At 39.2% G+C, this 12,056-nt stretch overlaps 1 protein-coding gene across 1 annotated transcript; it reads right to left on the bottom strand.

Moving 5' to 3' along the window:
* Nucleotides 1-323: 323 nt before the first annotated feature.
* hfm1 (helicase for meiosis 1) lies at nt 324-11,853 on the bottom strand. The gene is made up of 39 exons (XM_025052649.1): nt 11,597-11,853; nt 10,881-11,026; nt 10,676-10,785; nt 9,347-9,629; nt 8,633-8,982; nt 8,216-8,257; nt 8,064-8,134; nt 7,839-7,971; nt 7,394-7,545; nt 7,213-7,290; nt 6,839-6,994; nt 6,537-6,737; nt 6,373-6,461; nt 6,246-6,289; nt 6,007-6,108; nt 5,512-5,657; nt 5,318-5,412; nt 5,050-5,183; nt 4,921-4,968; nt 4,718-4,798; nt 4,547-4,638; nt 4,333-4,441; nt 4,123-4,168; nt 3,933-4,030; nt 3,717-3,851; nt 3,542-3,627; nt 3,332-3,415; nt 3,064-3,221; nt 2,872-2,975; nt 2,608-2,787; nt 2,457-2,522; nt 2,209-2,333; nt 1,969-2,045; nt 1,731-1,846; nt 1,516-1,596; nt 1,130-1,423; nt 856-919; nt 716-779; nt 324-618 (listed from the first exon to the last, which is right to left on the bottom strand). Exons 2-39 carry the CDS (start codon nt 10,949-10,951, stop codon nt 412-414), a joined length of 4,572 nt encoding a protein of 1,523 aa, XP_024908417.1. The 5' UTR covers nt 10,952-11,026; nt 11,597-11,853; the 3' UTR covers nt 324-411.
* Between the last annotated feature and the right edge of the window lie 203 nt (nt 11,854-12,056).

Raw genomic sequence — 12,056 nt, 5'->3', positions numbered from 1 at the left:
CTAAATAAAATATTAAATAAGATATTTTCTTATTAATATTGAATAAATCATTGACAGTACTCTGTGACTGACTGAACACCCTTTAATAAATAAAGGAATGCAAACGTGTTACAAAGGGAACATGTTAATTTAACAGCAAATTGTTTTTTGTGTAGGTATAATCATATTTTACTAACTGGTAAACACTTCAACCACACATTCAATGAATATGAACAAAAACATATGAATATAATGACCTCACATCAGTTAACGACAATCACGTTTATAATATGCCATCAAAAATTCCAAACAAAGTCTCCTCCTCTTTGTTGTTGACACTAAAAAAGAAAAGATTTGTCAGAGAAAGAAAGCATGTTTTTATTGAGGTTTACCTCAATAAAAATGGAAAACATCAATAACGTTTTTTAATGTTTATCCCAAAAACATTTTCATTAGACAAAAAGGAAATCCTTTTAATGAAGCAATACGTTTATACCTTTGGCTGACATGTGAGCCGGTGTTTGCTCCGACACTTAGTGTTGAAAAGAAATCAAACCCCATGGCTGCCTGAGGCTCAGGCGTCTGTTTAAGGCAAGTTTCTAATGTATTTAATGTCTGTTTATGGATGATGCTCAATCTCTGCACAAGCAGAAAGGGAAGAAATAACACTGTTCATCCACCACAATGCACTTACAATTTTTTGCCATGAAATCTTTGTAAAAACATGCTCACTTACCTTATTATTACAGTCAAGTGTGTGTTTATTCTCTGGCCTGACTGTGACCATGGACGAAATTGTTCTGAAAAATAAATTAATTTTCTTTAAATTAATATCAAAAACACTGAATGTGATATAGGTCTAGCTTTCCTCCTTACCTCAGTGGTGTCCTGGTAGTGTTCAAGTTGGGTTGGGCTAAGGAGGAAGTGACGATGGCAGCTGCTGATATTGTAGTAGAGAAAACACATTTAATAAGAGTGCACATGTCAAATCTATGCCATAACAACAAGAAGTAATATGTAAAGCCTTTTAACTGTGTGCCCTAATTTATTGCAGGTCATTTGTTGGTTGAAAGATGACAAAATGTGCCATTTTAGGCTAAACAAATACCAATATTATTTCATCAGCTCCAGAAATAATCTCATGCTTCACCTGGTGTCTTGTTCTCATGCTTCTTTCGGATTTGAGGGTCTGGTTCGTACGATGTCTGAGCTGCACGCACCAACTTCTCATCATCGAAATCACTCCAGTCGTCCCATTCATTTCCCAGGTCAAAGCTGACTGGTGGTATTTGGAAGGATGAAGCGGTGGCTCCGTGAGTGACTTGACTGGTTACAGGAATGACTCTCTGGGAGTAACCAGAGCTGGAAGTATTGATCTGGTTTGTACTCTGCTCAAGGCCTTGACTCCAACCACTTGTGTCTTGTTTCTGCCACACAAAGGAACCTGAAGACAGAGGATACAAATATCAAAAAACATCTACAATCTACAACCTGTAATCAGACAGTCCAGACAGTGTGTGACTGGTTTGACGTTACTTTGATGGTGAGAATGATGTGTGGCAGGGGTCTGTGAGGTCTCTTCCACCATGTACATGTCCCCATCATTTTCATAATAATCTATATAAAGGGAAAATGATATGACAGAAAGAGGAAATACACTGTTTACACACAATACAGACAAAGGCTATTGTTGACCTATCACTCTACATATGATTATTTCAGCGTTACAGTATCTTCTTAACATGACCTACCACTGTCAGCATTGTCCAAATGGACTCTTTCCGTGGGACCGAAGCAGTCTTCTCCTGTCAGATCTACAATCTCAGCGTTCTGTCTCACTAATGGTTCACTGTGAGCTCGTCCATACCTATTGATCACAGACAACTTGTCAGCTGACAGTTTTACTAGCTTAAAGCTCTAAAACTAGCATGTGTTTTCCAGCAGTTTATAAAGCCACTGAGGAAGTAAACTCTGTAGTTCTGAAAATACCTGTAAACAGAAGGAAGCTTTGGCTGAGGCTGGTAAGCAAACTCTTGTATGTTGACAGACGTTTCATCCATTTTCATCTAAGGAAATAACATTATGTAAAAACATTGTGAGTCTATTGATATTAGAAAATAGATTTTGGTTCGTCTGAAATTATGAGCAAATGTATCTTTATGTACTAGTATCTACTATACTAGTATCATGTACAGTCCTTTTTTTTGTCTAGTTTTTTAACATCCTTACCCTGAGTCGCTTGACAGGAGTCTGTGCCAGTGTGTCACACCTGGTCCGCAGATCATTCAAATAGGAGGAGAAACCGGATTCTTGACCCGTTGACCTCTTCTTTGCCACAGATACTCCAACCTTACCTTGTAATGGAATGTAACATATGGATAGACATGAATACAAATCATTATTTCCTCAAACAGTAAGTTATGCAAAACGCCTATTATGCAGGGATTTATTAATCAAGTGTGGGATTATTGTCTCACAGCAGTCATGGCCACAGAGCTCCTTGTTCTTGCAGAAGTGGTTACACTCTCGTTTGTTTGGTCCGGCTACAAAAACACATATGCATTTTACTATTTAATTATGTCCAGCATCAAATTACAGTTTAAATGATGTAACTTTTAAATAACGAACCTGCAGTATTTGTGCCTTGTTTGTTCACAAATGTTGTAATTTCCTGCTGGGACAAAGCCTGACGTCTGGATGGTGGACTCGGTGCAGGAGGATCATGTGCTATACTATTGGGATTATCAGCACCAAACCTTCTGGCTCCAGAATAGTAGACATTGAACTTCTGATGGATGTCCAAGCCCACTGTAAGACAGGAATTGGCAGGATGTGTTGGTGGTGTGTATCGACTGATAAAGGATTCATAATAAGGAGGGTTTTCTATCCTACCATATTCTGAGCTGATGAGATTGACACTGATTTCCTCTCCTTTTGAAGCCTTCACCACTTCTATCTTTTTGGACCATGTTCCACACTTCAACAAAACCATGTCCCTGAAACACAGGAATAATGAACAACTGCGTGACATATATTTATATATATATATAGTGAAAAAAGGAAGATTAAATATTTTTTTCCTACGGGACTTTCTGTAGGAAAACAACTTTGTTGTCAGTGTCTCCCAGGATCAGTGAGACATAGTGATGGTCTGGGGCCGTTCTCTTGGAGAGCAGCTGGGCTTGATTTTTGAGGTTCACCTTCACCACAATCTCGGCCGTAGCACAGCTGTACCGTGGAAGCTACCAAATACAAAAAATGTATCATATGCAGTGAAACAAAGAGATGAAGTCTCAACTGAACCACCTAGTGGAAAGTACTACATAAATATAAGTGTAAATAAAAGCACTACCTGTTCCAGTGTAACTTCATACATAGGGAGATGAATGACAGAGTCTTTTATTTGGTTGCCAAATGGCGGATGCCTGTTGACGATCTATAGTTTAAAAAAGTTGTAATGTTAGGTAAAGGTAAACCCTTTTTTTTAAAATAATTTAATCACGGTAAGTGGTAAGTCATTAAACTGACCAGCTCCAGTTCTCTGAGACTACATTAAACTGACCAGCTCCAGTTCTCTGGCATGAATTTGTTCTATTTTGCTGAAAGTAGTGAGTCCAGCATTCACCATGGCTGTCGACAAAGTCTGACCTTAAACACAGAATATTATAATTTTTTTATTATCATTGCTTTCATTTAAGAAGACATTGTGTAAAAACTGTATGTAGTCTTGAACCCACCGATCTTCTCCAGCTGTTTGGAAACGTAGGGCGAGTTCTCCCAAAGCTTTGCTCTGAAACACTTTGCCAGGATCAGGGAGTTTAGCAAAGCAGAAAAACCAGTCGTGGATTTTTGACTCAATAACTCTGCCAAACCTGTTGAGTATTAAAAGTGACAGTAAAGTAACCAATCCAATACGGTGTTATCACTTATCATTCCAGAGAGATCCAGCTTACATTTACTGATGCGCAAGCCGTTCCTGAAAATCTTGACTGTTTCTTGTGTGAGTCCAAACTCTTGAATGGAGATGGAACTCAGCTGAGCCTGTATCAAACTAAAGAAGGAGAAATGAAGGTGTGATTAGAATACAGCAGACACTTGAATGATAATAAAAAAATAATTTTAATAGGGAATTAATAAACCCACCAGTTTACTTTCATCTCTGCAGTTTTGATCTTTCCTTCAAGAGGGACATCTCAGCAGTTTTGATCTTTCCTTCAAGAGGGAATCTTGAAACGAACATAAAATTATTATTATTATTATTATAAGTAATTGTTCAGTGTGTCTTTTATGTTATTATGATGACCAACTCTCAGTAAGTCTTTTATGTTATTATGATGACCAACTGTGGCACTGACCTGATGGTGGTCCTGTTCTTATCCCTGTTCAAAGTGTTCAGTGTCTTCTTTTCATTCACTCTCAGCTGGATGTCGCTGAACTCCCTGCTCTTGGACAGGAGCCCAATCTATATTTAACAAGACATCATTATGTCATGTCTGTGCTGTGTAAAACTTTATTTGAGTTGGTTTGGAATATTACAAAGAACGCAGTTTGAGTTCTACTTGTTTACCAAATCAGAGAGGTTCTCAGTGCCGGTCACTTGGTAGAACTGTTTCATGGTGTCAAAAGCAACACAGAACCTGGCCATCAACTTGCCAGCATCTGTGTGGAGCAAAGATGAACAACTCACCAGAATAGTATCTGTATTGTTACGTAGGAAACAATTGAAACCCTTGTCTACCTGTTGGTTTAATGTTGATGACTTCATCCATGTGGATCAGATCAATGGAGGACAAAGAGTTCAGGTTCCTCAGGCAAAGTTCTAAGGAAGGAATTTAAAAAATGTGTCACTGTTATGCAGATAATACTGAGCTGATCTGTTTTAACCAATCATATGATAGTCCTAGTCACATGTTACTTCTGTGAATTTTAAAGCTGGCACACCTTGTAGTTTTGCTTCAATTCCATGTCTGTCTAAGTCGGTGGAGAAGCCTGGAAGCACATGAATCCATACAGTAACAAACACAGCAGTGATCTATATAATTCAATTCTAACCATCCTTTAAACTCTAACCATAATGTGCCGGGTTCTTGAGGGCTCTGATGTAGAGGAAGGTGGAACGTATCCAGTCCAGAGCCATGTTGACATCACTGACTGTCTGGAGAACAATCTCAGCATTCAGGTGCTCTACTAGGTGACAGTGTAAGCTGCGGGTTTAAAAAAAAAAAAATAGCACTGTGACTTGTTCTGCATGCACATGACAGTGAAACTCTGGGCGGTTATTTACTGTACCTGCTCTCAATAATCACACAGTGAAACTCTGGGCAGTTATTTACTGTACCTGCTCTCAATAATTTCCGCTCCATTCATAAGTTTTGCATACTTGTCTCTGGTTTGTGCCTTTGTCAAGATCACTGCGGTTGCTGAAGTGTCAAACTGGAGGAAGGAGGGAAATATTTAAATGTAGCAACATGGTGTGTGTGTGTGTGTATATATATATATATATAAAACTATATCAACATCCTCCACTGTTACCTGTGGTCTTCCTGCCCGGCCAATCATCTGCAGCAGATCTGCCTCGCTGTACTCCTCACAGGAGCCTGACACATACTGTGTGGTGGACTTAATTACCACCAGATGAGCTGGCAGGTTCACCCCCATGGCCAGAGTCCTGGTAGTAACTAGGACCCCGAAAACAAAAACAAAAACCTTGTATGCATGTGCAAAACTAAAACTGCACTGAATTTGAAGGACATGCTAATTGAGCAGGATGTTAATGAAGATGCTGCTTTATTGACAAACCTAGCATGTTATCTGTCTGGTCTTTTTGCTAAAGTTGCAATTTACATAATTGCATGTAGCAACATGGATGTTTTACAGTGCATCTCGCTGACAATACTGTAGCGATCGATGGCTGGCATCTGACCCTAGAACTTCCTGCTTCCGTCTACAGTGTTACAAACTAAATAAAACACAGCACCGTGTGGTGCGATGGTGCAGTTTTACAACAATTTACATTAAAAGACTCACAAAGGACAGGAAGCTCTCCTCGAGTAAAGGCCTCTTCGATGACCTTCCTGTCAGACAAGGAAACTCCTGCATGGTGGTACCCGACTCCTAACATCACCAAGTCTGTGTCACATACATAATGGTGTTTATTAAGTGTCTATTAAGTTCAGTTAATGTTTAGTAGTAGCTTAGTTTCCTGAAGACTCACCTCAGTCAGTTAATGGTTGCTTGTTGTGTAGCTTAGTTTCCTGAAGACTCACCTCTCAGTTTTATATCCTGAAGAGAGTTTCCATACTGTATCAATCTAAACCATATTGCAGATAATCAATAAGTGAAGAAGGTCTGGATTTCAGCTCATTTTATGCAAAACACAGGGCACACACGAACCTTTGCTTGTGTTCAATGCTCATGACGAATCGAGCGTCTTTCGCCAGCACTCCAGCCGACTGCTGGGCTCCTTTCCTTGTTGAACAAAACTACAGAAAAAAAATAAAAATAAAATTAGACAAAGAAGAAATTGAAATTTATAAATGTTAAATTTCTACCCCCACCACTAAGGCTGGCTTTTGGTCAGAGTATGTCTGTATGACATTGGCCATCCTGTAGTTGAGGGACAGATCAAATTTAAACTCTGTTTGGTTCTGGCCGCAGGGGAATCCCAGCACCACTTTCCTCAGCTTCACGGGACGGTGGCTCTCATCCATTTCCAGATACGTGGCAGGGCCGCTCTCATTAGACAGCCAGTCTGCTATCTGATTATAAAGAAACATCACACCAACTGAATTACTACTGGCTCAGTTGAACTCAAATACAAATAAAAGTGGTGTTGCCCTAATCGATTTTTGCCACTTACATCAGAGATGTTTGGTATGGTGGCTGACACAGCCACAAATCTCATAGAAAGGCCTGTTTCTGGATTCAGCAGGTTCCTGTAGGTTTGAACTGCTTTCATCCTGCTCACCACCACCTCCAACGTGGCCCCGCGAGTCGTGTCTTTGACCACATGCACCTGAAAAAAGTAAAACTGAACGTTAGCATTAAAGCTAGAGCATGCAAGAATTTCCTCAAATGAAATAATTAAATCACATGAAGGTATGGCCCTTGAGTAGGAAGAATGGCAATGATTTGGTTGTATTGTAATTTAAACAGGGATTTTAGCAACCATGCTACATGATGCTTAGTAACCAGTGACGACGAAAAAAAAAAGGAAAAAAAATAATCACAGACCTCATCTATGAGAAAGAGCCTGACCAGCTGCAGCAGACAGTTGTCCTTCCACTTCCGTGTCAGGCTATCCCACTTTTCCTGAAGGAGAAATCCATAAATTCTATTCCAATTGTTTAAATTATTTCACTTCTTTAAATGTTCATGCATTGGTTTGGTTCAGATTCAGAATTACGTGACGCACAGGCGTGGTCAAGATGATGTGGGAGTCCTGAATTTCAAAGAAGTCATCAATCTCCGTGTCCCCCGTCAGCTCTTTACAGCTCAGGCCCACAGGACCAAATTTCTTCTGCCAGTTCTCAAAGCACTGGCTGCACAGTGCTTTGATGGGTGCAACTGGAAAGAGCCAGAAAGATCAAAACAGTAGAGAAATGCATGTCAGATGACATATAGATGCATATAGTACTGTATTTATATGATATTTTAGTACTATATAATACTATATTATAGGCACTATACTTCACTTCTACAAACTTGGAAGTGACTGAAAGTGTAACAATTCAATGCAATGCTTTGTGTGTGATATAATAAAAAATATACATTCCTAATTTTTCTTCCCATTACAATGAATTTTTAATTCCAATTTTAAAACTTATATCAAATCCCATTCAAACCAAATGTTTGCTTACTGTACACGGCCTTCACATCTCTCCAAGGTTCCGATGTCTCCATTAGAAGACGAATGATGGCCAGTTCAAACAACACAGTTTTACCAGAACCAGTGGGAGCACACGCCACAAAGTTTTTATCTGTGTAAAGAATCTGTAAACAAATAGAATATTAAAATCTCCACTCAGAGTATAACAGATTTTTATAACACAATAAGAGCTGTTATGTGAGTTATGTTTTCTTACATCATCAAGGGCTTTGGATTGAACGTAATTGAAAAACGGGAAGTCCTTGAAGACAGATCTGAACTTGGACGCTGTGATGTCACAGTTAAGAGAAATCCAAGAATTCTGTACCAAATGTAATGTCTCAATTCTTTTAGGAAACAAAAGGATACGTATTTCAGAAACAGGACGCAAAACTTCAGCTCCAGATGATCCTAAACGGTGCAGAATTGAAACGTAATCCAACTTTAATTCATTTATATGAAACAGTTGATTTTATTCAAGCTCAGAAGTTGGTATTTGTTCTAAAAATCAGTATTAAAAGTAATTTATTAATATGGCCCACTACTTCGATACACCACCTAGTGCCCGTCCTGCTTCATTACACTGGAGGGGTCGATGAGGAGACCTCACCTCATTTTACCTCTTCACAATTAAACACAGCCAGGCAGCGACTGCCACAGATGGCTCAGAAAACCTCATTAGCTGTAACACTTTATATAAGCTACAGTATATGGTAAGTGTTTGGTAACACAGTGGTAGAATGTCACAGCATGTGTGTCTGTGTCTCTGTCAGTGCAGCGCAGCACCTTGTATGCAGAGTGGCTGAGGCGTCATGGGCGGAACAAAAGCTCTCTTTGTGACCTTGTCCAGCATCTCTGAGTCTGCTGTCTCCTCCGTGGGTCGACCACATGCCGCAGATGAGCCCAGAAGCGGAGGCGGCAGAGGGGGCCTTCGTGGGAGGGGAGGAAGATCTGCTTTGCAAACTGTCACCCTGGGCAGCTGTTGAGAGGGAAGAGTTGTCGCCATGGTAACCGGAGTGAGAAAAGTTTGAGGTCTGGATGCTGTCAGATTGCTGCTGCTGCTGCCGCTGCTGCTGCTGCTGCTATTTGAGATGTGTGAGTCACCTCCAGTCTTCAACTTCTGAACCTTGAACAAGCTTTTGTGGGGAGAGGAAAAGAAGATATGAAGTTTGAACAACTGTTTGAATAGCCACACTTTCCTCTGACGGTAAGGCAAACATGGTAGATAGAGACACTTTTTTGGGTTTGAATTGTAACAAATGATTTAATCTGGGGTTTCCTTTAAACAGTTATGACACCAATTCCAGTTAAATGGAATTTTTTTTCCAGTTAAATGGAATTTTTTTTAACTCACTTGTGTAAGACAAATAAATTCTGGTCTCCAATCCCAACCATCTACCCCATTAATATCTCTCCTTTCCATCAAGGTTTTAGGGTTTCAGGTATAACAGCTTATAAATTCACAACTACAGGAATGAATATGATTGGGTGTTGAGATACCTTCTCCGTAGAGGAGGGTCTTTAAAGCCGTCCAGAGCCAAATGCCTCCTGCTGTCCTCCACATGACTGGTGTTCTGCAGGAATTCATCTCTTCCTCTGTCACTCCCACTGTAATAACCCCTGTATCCTTCGACTTCCCACAGGGCATCACATGTGTTGCTGCTTTTGCTGCTGCTGGCGCCACCACGGGTCTCCGGAATCTCTCCAAAATTCTCGTTGTTAAAAAAAGTCTCGTCTTCAAGACCAGCAAAAACTTTTAATGAACGCGACGACTGTGAGTGACCTGTAAGTCAAAAAGAACATTAAGGTTCAGAGTTAGTTCATCTTTAATTTGGATATTTACAAAAAGATCATCTGACAGTCACATCACAAATGATTAGAAAAAACTTGCAATTAAACTTAAAATACAACAATAAAAACAAGAACAGAAATACAGTAAACAATGATCCAGAAAGCCTACGTATTACATCACATTTTGGGCCTAGTGAAGAATAAAATATAGCACAACTAGCAGCAGCGTCTTTCTGCCTCATTAAGGACTTCCTTAGGGGAGCAAATTATGAGCTCTATATTTACGGAATCATAATCATAACAGTAATATAATATTAAGACAAAGTGGTACAATAACAGCACAAACGTGTTGTAAACTAAATAACTGAACTGAATGGGCAGGTTATGAATTAAGAGGCAGCTACTGAAAGAGATGTTTATTTGCAAAATCAATTGACAATACAAAAATGATCCACAGGTCTGCAGAAACCAACAGGAGAACTACAGCATTCAGCAACACTTCGTGTCCAGGGAGCGGTACCAGCGTTAATGCTTGGGACAATTACTCTCTGTCTAATCAAGGAATAAAACAGTAATTTATACCTGATAAAGGGGAGTGTTTTGTCAGCTTTGGGTGCCTTTGTGTAACAGTAACTGACAAATAGAGAGTAGTCAGGAAGTGTGTGTTTGAGTTGTTTGGGACAGACATTTGCTATGCTGGAAAAGGGTATTTCAGTGGAGGCCAGACTTCCTGTTGCTGAGGGCATTTGTGCAAGGCAGACTGGCTGGACAGAATGTCTTTGGAGACAATGACGTTTTTTGTTGAAGATCAGACCTGAAATGGATGTATGTACATTTGTGTATGTAAAAATGGGTTTGATGATTCTGAAGCTGTGGGTGGAAGTACAGTAAACCTGAAGGAACCAGAGAGATTGAAACCCCTGGAATCTAAAAATTGTTAATGGGTCAGTTAAATTTAAAACGGCTTCAATGGACTACAAACTGAGCTGGGTAACTGGGAAAATTATTTTTTAAAAAGTTGTCAATAGAACAACATACTGTTGAGGGTGGAGAGTGATTCAGCCTCTTCCTGTATACACTGACTCTCCGGAGTCAGGGATGGAGCCACGTCTAGGTGCCATAGGCCTATCTCCTTTTGGAGGGGCTTCCTGCCAAATACATAGAAGAAAGTATAATAATAATAAGGATAATAAACGGCTGTGAAGACCAAATGAAATTAAGGACATCGGGATGTTTAACTCACACTTTGTGGACAACAGGTTTCTCAAAAAACAGATTGTCAAGGAACAAGGAATAGTTACTGGAGTCCGCCATCAGATCATGTAAGGCATCAGTGAAACAAGGTGATTGATGTGGCTTTAGAGGGGCCAGGGGGTAGCAACACTGCACCTTACCAAATGAACAATAATTCCTCTTTAAAACATGGCTGTGGTAGTGTCATGCATTTAGGACATTTAGGATTATTTTTGCGTGATTTAAAAGCCATAAATTAAAAGAAAAAAATGTTATAATACTAAATATCAACAAAATGATACATACACAACTTTTATCCTTTTGCATTAGCTGATCTTTGCAAAATCTGAATGTCTGAATGTTTTGAAAAGAAAAAATGTTCTTGTGCCTTTTACAATGCTAAGTTTGTAGCTAATAGCTTGGAATAGATTAGCATGTTTAGCAAGAATGTAAGAATACTTGTATAAATGGTTCATAACTCATACCATTCAATTCCTTATTTAATTTCTAACCACCTTTTACTAAATACTTAAATATATCAACACAAACAAGCACCAAGGCTGACTTTTAATGGACACGTTCATAGATGGTAATATTCTATTTCCACTCATTTTTGTTGATATTATTTAGCAGCTATTAAAAACGGTGAAAAGGGATAATTTCTTTCTTACTTATTGAAAAATGTGTTGAAACACAAAAGTGAATGTTTCTCTTTTAATACTTAACTGAATTAGTCAACTAGCTAATCTCAAGCTGCAAGGGCAACAAAGACCTTTGAGGAGACCACCACTGGGGGATACTGGGAACATCTCTCCTGTACTGGCGAACAATTGTCAGCTGTAAATAATTTAACTAACACAGAGTCAAGCCAAAAACAACAAATCTGATATTACCTAGTATTTCGCTCTTTAATAAAAACAACATTGATATACCGTCATATAACCCTACAAAAACCCCTACTACCAAAAGAAATTGACATTAACTCAGGTTTTGTATGGCTCCTATCTGGGAGAAACCACTGCAAACCTTGAGGGGGGGGAATTGCGCCGACTCGTGACATTACGTGGAAAAAATATACGGTGTGATAACTTTACCTACTGTTGAACTGTCACAATCTATTAACAATATACACATTGTCCCATTTATCTGATTAAATATTTGCTTTCATACCATTGGCGAATGATAG

The sequence above is a fragment of the Cynoglossus semilaevis genome, chromosome 20 (genome assembly GCF_000523025.1).
Source record: "Cynoglossus semilaevis isolate Cse_v1.0 chromosome 20, Cse_v1.0, whole genome shotgun sequence".
Taxonomy (NCBI): domain Eukaryota; kingdom Metazoa; phylum Chordata; class Actinopteri; order Pleuronectiformes; family Cynoglossidae; genus Cynoglossus; species Cynoglossus semilaevis.
The sequence above is the reverse complement of the archived record's forward strand: the minus strand, read 5'-3'. Positions and strand labels throughout refer to the sequence as shown.

Bases quoted from the DNA above. Each gene is read 5' to 3' on its own strand.
- hfm1 (XM_025052649.1), bottom strand. From the start codon at position 10,951: ATGGCGGACTCCAGTAACTATTCCTTGTTCCTTGACAATCTGTTTTTT. The intron at 2,523-2,607 runs GTTCGTTATTTA...GTGTTTTTGTAG, and splicing joins ACAAGGCACAAATACTGCAG to CCGGACCAAACAAACGAGAG. The intron at 1,847-1,968 runs GTATTTTCAGAA...TGTGATCAATAG, and splicing joins AAGCTTCCTTCTGTTTACAG to GTATGGACGAGCTCACAGTG.